This window comes from Anomaloglossus baeobatrachus, chromosome 1 (assembly GCF_048569485.1).
Source record: "Anomaloglossus baeobatrachus isolate aAnoBae1 chromosome 1, aAnoBae1.hap1, whole genome shotgun sequence".
Taxonomy (NCBI): Eukaryota; Metazoa; Chordata; class Amphibia; order Anura; family Aromobatidae; genus Anomaloglossus; species Anomaloglossus baeobatrachus.
Genome location: NC_134353.1, coordinates 797,531,583 through 797,544,970, shown reverse-complemented (window position 1 = coordinate 797,544,970; position 13,388 = coordinate 797,531,583). Strand labels below are relative to the sequence as shown.

At 46.2% G+C, this 13,388-nt stretch overlaps 1 protein-coding gene across 6 annotated transcripts in view; it reads left to right on the top strand.

Annotated features, from left to right (window-relative positions):
- Nucleotides 1–13,388, top strand: part of YTHDC2 (YTH N6-methyladenosine RNA binding protein C2) — a 276,916-nt gene that overhangs the window by 149,528 nt on the left and 114,000 nt on the right. For all 6 annotated transcript variants that reach the window (XM_075325002.1, XM_075325005.1, XM_075325003.1 and 3 more), the window contains exons 16-18: nt 1,210–1,297; nt 1,388–1,468; nt 4,224–4,306. In XM_075325002.1, coding sequence (XP_075181117.1) covers nt 1,210–1,297; nt 1,388–1,468; nt 4,224–4,306 — 252 coding nt within the window. The remainder of the gene's footprint in view (nt 1–1,209; nt 1,298–1,387; nt 1,469–4,223; nt 4,307–13,388) is intronic.

The window sequence follows — 13,388 nt, the reverse complement described above, 5'->3', positions numbered from 1 at the left end:
GATCTTGTGAGAGCACTTAGACTCTACATTTCTCGTACGGCGCCCCTGCGCCGCTCGGTTGCGCTCTTTGTCCTTGTCGCTGGCCAGCGTAAAGGGTCGCAGGCTTCCAAGTCAACCTTGGCTCGGTGGATCAAGGAACCAATTCTTGAAGCCTACCGTTCCTCTGGGCTTCCGGTTCCTTCAGGGCTGAAAGCCCATTCTACCAGAGCCGTGGGTGCGTCCTGGGCATTGCGGCACCAGGCTACGGCTCAGCAGGTGTGTCAGGCGGCTACCTGGTCGAGTCTGCACACTTTCACGAAACACTATCAGGTGCATACCTACGCTTCGGCAGATGCCAGCCTAGGTAGGCAAGTCCTTCAGGCGGCGGTTGCCCACCTGTAGGAAGGGGCCGTTTTACGGCTCTATTACCGAGGTATTCTTTTACCCACCCAGGGACTGCTTTTGGACGTCCCAATTGTCTGGGTCTCCCAATGGAGCGACAAAGAAGAAGGGAATTTTGTTTACTTACCGTAAATTCCTTTTCTTCTAGCTCCTATTGGGAGACCCAGCACCCGCCCCTGTTCCCTTCGGGCTGTTGTTCTTTTGTGTACACATGTTGTTCATGTTGAATTGTTCTTTTGGTTCATGGTTTCAGTTCTCCGAACATCCTTCGGATTGAATTTACCTTAGACCAATTTATAAGTTTCCTCCTTCCTGCTTTTGCACCAAAACTGAGGAGCCCGTGATGCACGGGGGGGTGTATAGGCAGAGGGGAGGGGTTTACACTTTTAAGTGTAATACTTTGTGTGGCCTCCGGAGGCAGAAGCTATACACCCAATTGTCTGGGTCTCCCAATAGGAGCTAGAAGAAAAGGAATTTACGGTAAGTAAACAAAATTCCCTTCTTTGATTAGCTGGCTAGGTGAAATGCCATTAGCTGGATAGGTGAAATGTCATCGTTGCAGCATGACGCAAGACTGGCATCGGGGCAGGCTAACTAATCAAAAGAAGAGCGGGCACAGAAGGTTGGAGGCAGTTAGCAGGACTCTTGTCTGGTGACCACACATTACTGATGTGGCCCCTGGGATTGATCCTGCAAATTGATTTGCACCGTTACTACTATTTATAATAATCTCAGATTTGTCTAGGTCTTACTCGCCTTAGATGATTGTTCATGTAGGAGAGTTAAAGTGACAGACTGGTTCCAGGTTTGGGTTTCTGCTTTCTTCAGGTATCAAATATTCATGCTGCACTCAAACATGCAAACTACTGACCAGAAGAAGGTGTTGAAGACTCCGCCCGTTGGTACTCGCAAAATTGTATGTAGAATTTTACATAAATATAATAGTAGATATGTCTTTAAAGTTTGAAACCTACAGTAATGGGAACATTCATTGTATGTTTTGTAGATACTTTCCACTAACATTGCAGAGACCAGCATCACAGTAAATGATGTTGTGTTTGTGATTGACGCTGGTAAAGTGAAGGAGGTAAGCATTATATGCAGAAACTGTATTTCACCATATATAAAGAAGCATATTCTCCTACAGCGGTAAGGAGATTGTATCACAATTACATTGTATTGTGCTATAGCTTTAAAAGGGAATCTGTCATTCCAGCAATGTATAATTTACTGGGCTACTTAGTGCAATTTTGATAAAATCACTGTTTTATCAGCAGAAGAGGACTAGTAGACTTGCTGCCAGGTAGTCCTCCATATTATTTGAGCACTGCATAATCTCGGTCCCACCACTGATTGGCAGCTTACTGACCATGTGCAGTGTACACAAAGCTGTCAATCAGTGCTGTGGGCGGGTTATACAGAGCTCAGTATTCAGAGAACTGCTAGATCTGCAACAGAGAAAAATGACTTTTTCAAAATATCAAGCAGTCCAGTAAGTAACACATCACAGGATCTCTATGCCTTCATTAATTATTATTATTATTTATGATTATAGCACCATTTATTCCATGGTGCTTTACATGTGAAAAGGGGCATACATAATTAAACAAAAACAATACTCATGAACGGTACAAGGCAAGACTGGTATAGGAGGAGAGAGGACCCTGTCCATGAGGGCTCACATATAGGTAAGGGGTGAGAATACAGTAGGTGAGGACAGAGCTGGTCATGCATTAGTATAGTGGACTGATGGTTATTGCAGTGTGTAGGCTTGTCGGACGAGGTAGGTGTTCAGGTTCCTTTTGAAGCTTTCCACTGTCGGTGAGTCTGTTATGTTGGGGCAGAGAGTTCCAGAGTATAGAGGAGGTGCGGAAGAAATCTTGTATGCAATTGTGGGAGGAGTAGATAAGAGGGGATTAGAAAAGTAGATCTTGTGAGGATCAGAGGTTGCATGCAGGTAGGTCCCAGGAGACTAGGGTCTCAAATGTATGGAGGACACCGGTTGTGGATAGCTTTGTCTTTCGTGGATAGGGTTTTCAACCTAAGCCTTTGGGCAATGGAAAGCCAGTAAAGGGATTAGCAGAGTGGAGAGGCCTGGGGAGTAGAGGGGTGGGGGGCAGGTGGATTAGTCAGGCAGCATAATTTCAGATAGATTGGAGGGGTGTGAGAGTGTTAGAAGGGAGGCCACAGAGCAGGAGGTTGTAGTAGTTGAGGTGGGAGATGTTGAGGGAATGTCCTAGTGTGTTTGCAGAATCTTGGTTAAGGAATATAAAGATCTGGTAAATACTTTTGAGTTTGAGTTAGCAGGATGTAGAAAGGTCTTTGCTATGTGGCAGCCATTAATTCTGATGGCTAGGTCTCTTGGGTGGGTTGAGTGAGATGAGAGAGAGAGATTATGAATTCTGTTTTGCCCACATTTAAGTTTTAGAGATCAAGTGGAGAAAAAGGATGAAATAGCTGACTTATATTGTTGGATTCTGGTGATATTGGGTCCAGAGAGGTAGATGTGCGTATTATCAGCATAGAGAGGATACTGAAAGCTGTAGGACTCTATGAGCTGTCCCAGGCCAACGGTGTAGATGAAAAAAAGAAGGTGTCCAATAATCAAACCTTGGGGAACACCAGCATATAGGGAGTGACATGAGGAGGTGATGTGAGAGTGGCAGACTCTGAATGTCCGGTCTGTAAGGTATAAAGATATGCAAGATAGGCCAAAGTCTGATGTCTGTGATACTCTCAAGGCACAGTCACACACAACGACTTACCAGCGATCCCGAAAACGATGTGACCTGATAGGGATCGCAGGTAAGTCGCTGGGAGGTCGCAGGTGAGATGTCACACTGTCAGATCTAACCAGCGTTGCAGGAACAATACAGGTCGCAGTAGCGACCTGTATAACGATCTCAGCAGTCACTGGGACCCTGTTACACAGTGTCAAACACAGCGATGTGTCCTGCCCAGTAGGACATCGCCTTTGAAGAAAATGGCCTGGATCATTCTACAACGACTAGAGATCTCACAGCAGGGGCCTGATCGCTGGTAGGTGTCACACATAACGAGATTGCTAACGGGATCGCTACTGTGTCACAGAAACCGTTACTCAGCTGCGATCTCGCTAGCGATCTCGTTATGTGTGATGGTACCTTCAGAATCAGGTAGCAAAGTCATGGGGACAAATTCTCTTTAATGTTACCCACACTTATCTCTCATTGTATTTGTGAAGCAGTGTATATTGATGATTCCACTAACACTGGATACCAGCACTCTGCAGTTAATGGATACATAAACTCCACTCTTACTACACACATAAACATTGTGCATTTCGTCCACATTATGATGAACGTGTGTTTGCCCATCTACCAACAACAAGGTTAGTTTGTTAAGATGGGACCCTTATTTTACAGACTGACCTTTTAAAATGCCGAAGTTTCTGTGAAACTGGGGAAGATTTCACCCCGGCTTTACTTTGCTCTGATTAAAACCAGCCTATATTTTCTACATGTGTATATTGATGTTTAACATGTTGTCAGTGGAGGTGATCAGAGGAGCTTCTTATTGTAGTGGAAAGTAATATCAGATTCCTCAGACCAATATATTAATTGTCAGTACGACCATATGACTTGAGAGATCACTGCTGTAAATCCAGCAATTCAAACACAAGCACACAAAATGACATTTGTAGCTGTAGCTAGTATACAGAAATGATTCTTGATTTCCTATTAAATAATTCACTCTTTTACTTCTGATAAAGCTTACACATATAAAACACGGTGAACAAACGTGTAAAGCCACATAGGTGGGAGAAATCCCAGTGTTCCTGATTGTTCACCTTTATTTTTCAGAAATCTTATGATGCGCTAAACCATGTGACCATGCTTAAAATGGTCTGGATTTCTAAAGCCAGTGCTATTCAAAGGAAAGGAAGGTATTGTATTCTGTATAGTTACATGTGGCTTGAATCTTGTATTTTGCTTAGCAAGGTTGTAAAAGATCATTTAAGTTATAGGAGTTTTCCAGGATCATGTTGATGGCAAATCGCCAATGACCTGTTTAAAGGGGCAGGGGCACTTTTCTGAGTGTTGCTGCCTCTTCAGTTTATACACCTATGTCAACCTGCATGCCGTTTACTTATTAGCAGATATTGTAGCATTGTCTCATTTACTTTAATGGGACAGGACTTCAGTTTCCTGCATCGGCACCGTTGGTATATTACAATAAGCCATCAATGCTGATCCTCGAAGAACCCTCAGATTTCAAAAAGGCCAAGGCGCTGAAAATCCTCCTTCCTGTTTTAATGGCTTTACAAAGGCCCTGCGTGGCTGAAACGTTGTATTTTTGTTTTCTCTGACGCCTCATTGGGGGACACAGGACCATGGGTATTATGCTTCCTATCCATAGGAGGACACTAAGTAGATGCAAAAGCATAGCTCCTCCTCTGCAGTATACACCCCCTGGCTGGGCCAGGCAACCTCAGTTTTAGCTTAGTGTCTATAGGAGGCACATCTCTGCAGGCTACTGCAGCAAGAATTTTTTGTTTTTAGAGGGCGACGGTTCCTTTGGGGGCCGATTTCCCAAAACCATCAACAGGCGGGAACGCGGAGTGTTGCCTCTGCGTACCACCTCCTGCGACGCTGGATCCTGGGCTGTTACTCACTGGACGACAGGTCTCATGGCACTGATTTTCCAGAGCCCAGAGCAGATGAAAACTTCCTCAGCCCCTCTTGCAGGCTCTGAGTTGATATTCGCTCCGCACCAGCGTGACCAGACTGCCATCTCCACAGGAGCTGAGGTGAGATAATTACGATTTTTCCAGAGCATTCCTCAGTCCCTCTGGCAGGCTCTGAGTTGATACACGTTCTGTGACCGGGCACAGCAGGCATCAGAATCTGCACACTGGCTCCCTGACAGGAAACTGGAGCAAAGGTCACACTGACTGGATGCACATGGGCTGTGATTTGGCTCCCTGACAGGAAACTGGAGCAAAGGTCACACTGACTGGATGCACATGGGCTGTGATTTGGCTCCCTGACAGGAAACTGGAGCAAAGGTCACACTGACTGGATGCACATGGGCTGTGATTGCAGACACCTGCAGAGCATTCCACCTGTGGCAGGGGGAGGGCACAACTCCCTGGACTAAGTGCATCCGCAGCTGCGGTACACTTATAGAGGTTTTTCTGTCCACCATTGTTGTACAGGGCTGGAGGGGGGAAGGGGAGTCCCTTCCCACCAGTTTTTTGTTTATTATATTTTCTCATGCCTTCTTGTCAGAGCTAAGCCCTGCCCCCTATGACACTCGATAAGCCACGCTCCCTCACGAAAGCGCGCGTAACCCTCCTCACACAGGATCTGCAGAGCATTGCTGCAGAGAATTGCTCCCTCTTGTTGTGATCAGAGCCTGTGGGCGTCTCTCAGAGCTGGCTTCCTCCTTCCCACAGGAACTGTGACGCAGGAGTGGGAAAGGGTCATCAGGGTTCTGGATGAGTTATAGCCTCACTTACATATTAACTCTGCAGAGCATTGCTCCCTCATTACAATCAGAGTTTGTGGCTCATCAGCTAGGGGCTGCAGTCACATGTTTTATGCCCTGCACAACTACAGCAACAACTATAAGACTATTAATGTATCCTGCCACGCTGAGCTACTAGGGGATGATAGCACCTCTCCCTTCTGTGAGTCTGATGCCTTTGTAGAACCCCCCCCACCCCCTGCCACCACCGCAGCAACCGCTGCCAGCCCAGAGCCTACGGCTCCCAGTCCCCCAGAATGGGCACAGTTCCCAGAACCTAGTGCTGGCTATGCAACATCGTCCTACACCCCTCGAGGCCCCTGGACAGAACGCAGCCTGATGACACCTCTATAGAGGGTCCTTCTGATAAGAATCAGCCCTCTGCTTCACCGGTTGCAGATCAGAAAAAGGGCATGACCCCCATGGGTCTCCCTCTGGGGCTCACAGATGGGGTTCTCCCACATGTTCCGCGGTCTCTGAGGAGCCGGAGGAAGGGGAATGATGTTTGTACCAGGATGATTCCTTGGTTTCAACCTCCCCGAGCGATCAAGCTGCGATGGACTCCCTTATTGCAGCAACCTACCAAAACTCTGCATGTGGAAGATCTCCCATCCACTACTACTGACCCTGCGGTCTCCTTTAAAAGGGTGAGGAAACTTCAAAAAAAAAAAGAGCGTTTTGACGCCGCTTCAGTATCCGTAAACTCATGGAGTCCCGGTACCCCTTTGGCTTAGCTGTCTTTAAGGGCTGGGCCGATCCGGCCTCGGTGGACCCTCACCCGTCTTCTGCCTGCCTGAAGGACCCTCCTGTCTTTTACTTGATGGATCCTCCTTCAAGGACCCGACAGACAGACAAGTGGAGCAGCTCGATCGCTCTGCCTCGAGACCGCGGGTCCCTCTTCCCTTCCGTGTGGGTCGCACAGGCACCAGGACTACCAGTTTTCCTCAGACCCTCACAGATGTAACTGTTCACATTGCTGCGGCGGCGGAGTACCTCATGCAGGCCTCCCTTGGCGCTGCTACCTGCACAGTTATTGCCGCCTCAAATACCATAGCGATCCGTAAGGCCCTCCGGTTCCGATAATGGAGTTTGGACTCTGTCTCTAAGAAGCCTCTCACAGTACTCCTTTCCAGACCGATGGTTTGCCGATCGTCTGGACAGGCTCTTTTTTTTGTCTGACGCCACGGGAGGAAAAGAGTACCTCTCTATCCCAACTCTAGCCCAGGATGTTTTTTACTAGACACGCAGGGCCCGACCTTCTCAGCCCTCCCCGAATCCACCTCGTCCTGGCAGTCAAGACAAAGACCGAGAAGTCTCGTCCTTCTCCATCTGGGCCCGCCGCCTCAGACCACAAAAGGGTGTGATACCTTGTGTCTTCCGGTTACCACATTGAATTCTGGACCCGATCCCCTGGTCAGTCTTTTCTCTCAACCTCCCCAAAACGCTCCAAAACACCACGAGGCCTTCTCCTCAGCAATCCACTCCCTCCAAACGGCGGTGGTGATGGTACTTGTTCCGGACGGCGAGAGGTTCAAAGCTATACCTATCGTGGTCGCCAAAGAAAGACGGGTCAGTTCATCCCATCCTGGACCTCTAACACCTGAGCAAACATGTGCACGTAAGGAGATTCAGAATGGACTTCCTGGGGTCCATTATTACCTTTATGGTCGAAGGAGAATTCCTTGCTTCCCTAGCTATCAGGGACGCGTACCTGCACATACCCATCGCTCCAGCTCACCAAAGTTTCTCCGCTTCGCGGTTCAGGACTTCTTGTGTTCATTTGTGGCCCTACCCTCGGCTCTGCCACAGCACCAAGGGTCTTAACTAAGGTCATGGCGGCCGCCATGAGTGCCCTTCTTGCCAGGAGAGTGGCTGTTCTGCCTTGCTTGGATGACCTCCTCATCAAGGGCTCAACCAGCATGCAGATCTCTGTGGGCACCCTATCCTGCTTAGGGCGGCTTCTGACTCCAGTCAAATCATCCCCGGTCGCATCAAAATCCGTCACCTCCCTGGGCATGTCCCTGGACACTCTTCGTGGCTTGATATTTCTCCCTCAAGTCAAGGCGACCGCTCTACAACAAGCGGTACACTGCCCTCTACGTACTCCTGTCACTTCATACGATTTCAGTATGAGAGTGCTAGGTACAATAGCAGCGGCTATAGAGGCAGTGCTGCTCGCTTAGCCACACCACCGCCCACTGCAGCTTGCGCTTCTAGCTGCCTGGGACAAGAGCCCCTTTTCCTTGGACGAACTTTTCACCTGACACCTTCAGTCAGGTATGCGCTTTACTGGTGGCTTCAGTCCTCTTCCATATCGAGAAGGAGTTTTTCTCCCCCAAGTGGACTGGCTACTCCTGACCACGGACGCCAGCCTCTTAGTCTGGGGAGCAGCGTACTGGCTCCACACTGCTTCGGGACGTTGGACACCCCAGGAGTCTTCCCTTCCCAGAAATCATCCTGAAAATCAGCGCAATCTTCTCGCGCTCAGGTCATTCCCCTTTTCTGCTAGCAGGTCGTTTGATTCGGGTCCAATTGGACAATGCAACAGCTGTGGCCTATGTCAATCAGCAGGGAGGTACCAGCAGCAAGACAGCTTATCTCTAGGTCCTCAGGATCCTCACCTGGACCGAATCGACGGGGGTCTGTGTTTTCAACGTTACACATACCGGGAGTAGAAAACTGGGTGGCGGACCTTCTAAGTCGCCAAGGCCTGGCCGCCGGAGAGTGGTTTCTCCACCCAGAAGTGTTCCCACACATCTGCACTCACTGGAGTACACCAGACGTGGAATTAATGGTGCTCTACAAATAAATAATAAATAATAATAATCTAATGGCCTCAAGGTTGAACGCAAAGGTACCCGCGTTCTTAGATAGATGTGAATTAAAAATTCATTTTATTGAAAAATTGTTAAAAACACCAATCATCAGAATGACATCCAAAAAAATTTTTTCTTTAAAAAGAAAGCATCTTACGCGTTTCTGGCCATTGTGGCCCTTAGTCATAGACATATGTTACCCAAATGAAACACATAATATATAGAAGAAAAAAAAAAAAAATTAAAAAACACACCTCTTCACTTCCCAGAATGCTACATCCGGTCAAACATACACAGGTTAACCCAATTATGTCAGTAAGGCAGCAGCCTAATACATTGCAAAAAGGAGATCTTCCTGAATCAATTTAACCCTTTGGGATGTGCCAAATATAATTCATTAAATTCCATAAGATCCCATACAGGAAAAATTTATATCCATTAATCTCCATGGATTGACACTTTTCAAAGAAATGGATCAATTATGAATAATGATTACAAGCATAAGCATACCTGTATGCAATAAATACCGAAAGCATTCAGAACAATAATCAACATATCAATATATATACATTAAATCACTTTTGATATTCATGCCCATTGGCATGCAGGTATTGTATGTCAAAATCCACCTGGCTTCCCTGTCCCGCAGTATCTGAATACGGTCACCACCTCTTCTAGGGGCTGGAATCTGTTCCACAGCATTCACTTTAAAGGAACTAACATCCCCATTGTGATTATATAAAAAATGCTGTGAAGCCCCTGACAAGTTCCTAGAGGCGGGATTCATAATATCATATAAATGTTCCCCAATGCGTCTCCTTAAAGTGCGGCATGTGGAGCCTACATACTGTTTGCGACATTTTTCGCAAGTTATAACATAAACGCAGTGATCTGAACTGCAGTTGATGAAAGAATTAATTTTATAGCGTTTCCCAGTAGTGGAATTAACACTCTCTTTGGTATTGTACATATGAGAGCATGTCCCACACTGCTTTTTGCCGCACTTATAGGAGCCACATGTAGGTAACCAGTTTTTTATTGAACTGCATGCAGGTTTTGCCAGATATGCATCACTAGGAGAGATGAGACTGCCAATAGTAGGGGCACGTCTAGAAACAAATCTACAACCTGTGTCCAGAATATTTTTAAGAGTTTTATCCACAGATAAAATAGGTAAAAACTTGCGTACAATCTCAGTAATTTTCCAAAAGCTATTACTATATTGGGTAGAAAATACTGGAACACTGTTCTGATTTGTTTTTTCCATAGGAATTTTCTGCTTCAAATAGTGTGCTCTGGATTCAAGATTTACTTTAGTCTTGGCTCTATCAATCATTGCTCTATCATAACCCCTATGCCGCAGTCTACCATCAATGACCTCGCATTCTCTTATATAGGCTGTCTCAGTACTGCAAGATCTCCTGGCCCTAACATATTCCGCCACAGGTATATTCCTTACTATATGCTTAGGATGGTGGCTAGTCGCATAAAGAAGGGAGTTCCCTGATACATCTTTCCTGTAGAGCTCAGAGTTAACTCGTTTGTTCACTGAGTCACCAACAAGAGTGAGATCTAAGAAGGAAATAGACTCCCGCTGGCTACAAGAAACAAATTTCAGATTGAACATGTTAGAATTAATGTACTTAAAAAACTCTGGTATGGCCGCTTCACATCCACGCCATATTATCAAAATATCGTCTATGAAGCGACCATACCAGAATATATCTGAAAGAAAAGGGTTCCAAGAGTTGTAAATGAACTGCTTCTCCCACCAATTCATGTAAATATTGGCTAGCGATGGTGAGAATTTTGCCCCCATGCTACAGCCACAGATCTGGATGTAAAACTGATTCAAAAAAATAAAATAATTATTTTTGAGCAAAAAAGAAATTATATCCAAAATAAATTCTTGTAATTCTTCCGAATAGCTTGTACAAACCAGCATCTGTTCCTGTAATGCAATTAAAGCCAAATTGTGGGGTATAGACGAATACAAAGCAGTAACATCACTACTTATCCATGAGTAGCCTTCTTGCCATTCAATTTCCTGCATTACAGTAAGAACATGTTTAGAGTCCCTGATGTATGCTGGAGAAGACTTCATAAGGGGCTGGAGTCTCTCATCCAGCCATGTTCCGATGTTTTCAAACAGGGACCCTATTCCAGACACGATTGGCCTAAAGGGTGAATTATATTTGGCACATCCCAAAGGGTTAAATTGATTCAGGAAGATCTCCTTTTTGCAATGTATTAGGCTGCTGCCTTACTGACATAATTGGGTTAACCTGTGTATGTTTGACCGGATGTAGCATTCTGGGAAGTGAAGAGGTGTGTTTTTTTTTTTTTTTTTTTTCTTCTATATATTATGTGTTTCATTTGGGTAACATATGTCTATGACTAAGGGCCACAATGGCCAGAAACGCGTAAGACGCTTTCTTTTTAAAGAAAAAATTTTTTTGGATGTCATTCTGATGATTGGTGTTTTTAACAATTTTTCAATAAAATGAATTTTTAATTCACATCTATCTCGGACGTGTTGCTGGATCAGGAAAGGAATTTCCACTACTTGCTGCTTTATATTCCTGAACACGGAATTCATATCCCTGCACCGTTCTGGGTCCTGGAGCCAGGTGAAATAATACTACGGGTGAGCTGAAAAAAACTTTCCTTTCTTACCCGCGTTCTTAGCCAGGTCACGTGACCCACAGTCCATTGGCGCGGATGCTCTAGTCTCCTGAAGTCGTTTCCGTCCAACTTACATGTTTTTCGCCTCTGCCCCTGCTTCCGCGAGTAATCAGGAAGATCAAGGCAGAAGGAGTCCCGGTGATACTAATAGCACCGTACTAGCACAGGTGCGCCTGGTATGCTGAATTAGTACAATTGCTCATGGCGCCTCGTAAGCATCCCAGACTTGCTGACCCAAGGGCCCATTTCCCATCAGAACTCCAGAGCCCTGAAGCTGACGGCCTGGCCATTGAGACCTGGACTTTAAAAAGAGGGAGATTCTCTCCTGCGGTCATCTCCACCTTGTACAGTGCCCGAAAGCCGGCCTTCATCCCATATTTACCACCGTACGTGGAAAACTTTCCTTTTCCAGTGCAGGGAATCTAATGTCCAACCTATGCCTCTTGTGATCCCCAGAATTCTTGATTTTTTTTTTGCAGTCAGGTTGCAAAAGGGGTTGGCCCTCAGCTCCCTTAAGGGGCAGGTTTCATCTCTGTCAATATTCTATCAATACCGCCTAGCTTGCAGTCCGCAAGTCAAGACTTTCCTCAAGGGTGTTTCCCATCTAGTTTCCCTGTATAAACGGTTGCTGGACCCATGGGACCTCAATCTCGTTTTGGACGGTATCCAGAGGTCCCCTTTTGAACCTCTTAAGGAATCTTCTCTTGCTCTTCTCTCCTGGAAGGTAACATTCTTAGTGGCGATTACGTCCATCAGACAAGTTTCGGAACTGGCATCACTCTCTTGCCGCGAACCCTTTCTGATCTTTCATCAGGACAAGGTGGTTCTACGCCCCCTTCCGGATTGTCTTTCGATGGTTATTTCCCCGTTTCATATGAATGAGGGCATTGTTCTGACTTCCTTTTTGTCCACACCCAGTCCATAGGGTGGAAAGGTTTCTACATTCGCTAGATCTTGTGAGGGCTCTCAGATATTATGTACCCAGGACAGCCCCTTTAGGAACATAGACTCCTTGTTCGTCATTCCTGAAAGGCCTAAGAAAGGACAGGCAGCTTCATAGGCAACGGTGGCTCGCTGGATTCGCTCTGCGATCCAGGAAGTCTACCGCTCGCAACTTAAGTCCATTCCTAGTGGGCTGCGGACTTATTCCACGCAAGCAGTTGGCGCCCCTTGGGCCATTAGGTATCAGCCTTTAGTGGAACAGAGGTGTAAGGCTGCGACCTGGTCTTGCTGGTCTTGCCTACATACTGTTTCAAAGCATTACTGAATCCATACCCAGGCTTCGGCTGAGGCGAACCTAGGTAGGTACTCCACTATCGTTTGCAGAATTTTCCTATCTCAGTAGGTGCTCCTGGCTATCTGGGACTGGTTCCTAGTCCTTGGGTTGCGTTGTTTGTTTACCCACCCATGGACTGCTTTAGGACGTCCCATGGTCCTGTGTCCCCCAATGAGGCTTCAGAGAAAAACGGATTTTTGTGTACTCACCGTAAAATCGTTTTCTCTTAGCCATCATTGGGGGACACAGCCCCCACCCTGTTGCCCTGTTGGGCCTTGGTTCTCTTAGTACCTTATTTTGGTTATGACCCTTTTTTTCTCATGTTCCTCTGTTGAGAAGTTTTTACTGGTTTTTTCTCCTACTGCTTGTGTACTAAAACTGAGGTTGCCTGGCCCAGCCAGGGGGTGTATACTGCAGAGGAGGAGCTATGCTTTTGCATCTACTTAGTGTCCTCCTATGGATAGGCAGCATAACACCCATGGTCCTGTGTCCCCCAATGATGGCTAAGAGAAAACGATTTTACGGTGAGTACACAAAAATCTGGTTGTTTTTTTTGCAATCTTCTGATCTATGCACTGGGTCTAGTAAAACCTTCTCTGGACTTTTTGGAATCTATTGTATGTTTACAGCCTATGTGGAGGGCTATACTAAGGTAGCACATACTTTTGGAGTGGTGCACAGAATATACCTTGATATCAGGAAAAACCCATGTTAGTTTTTTT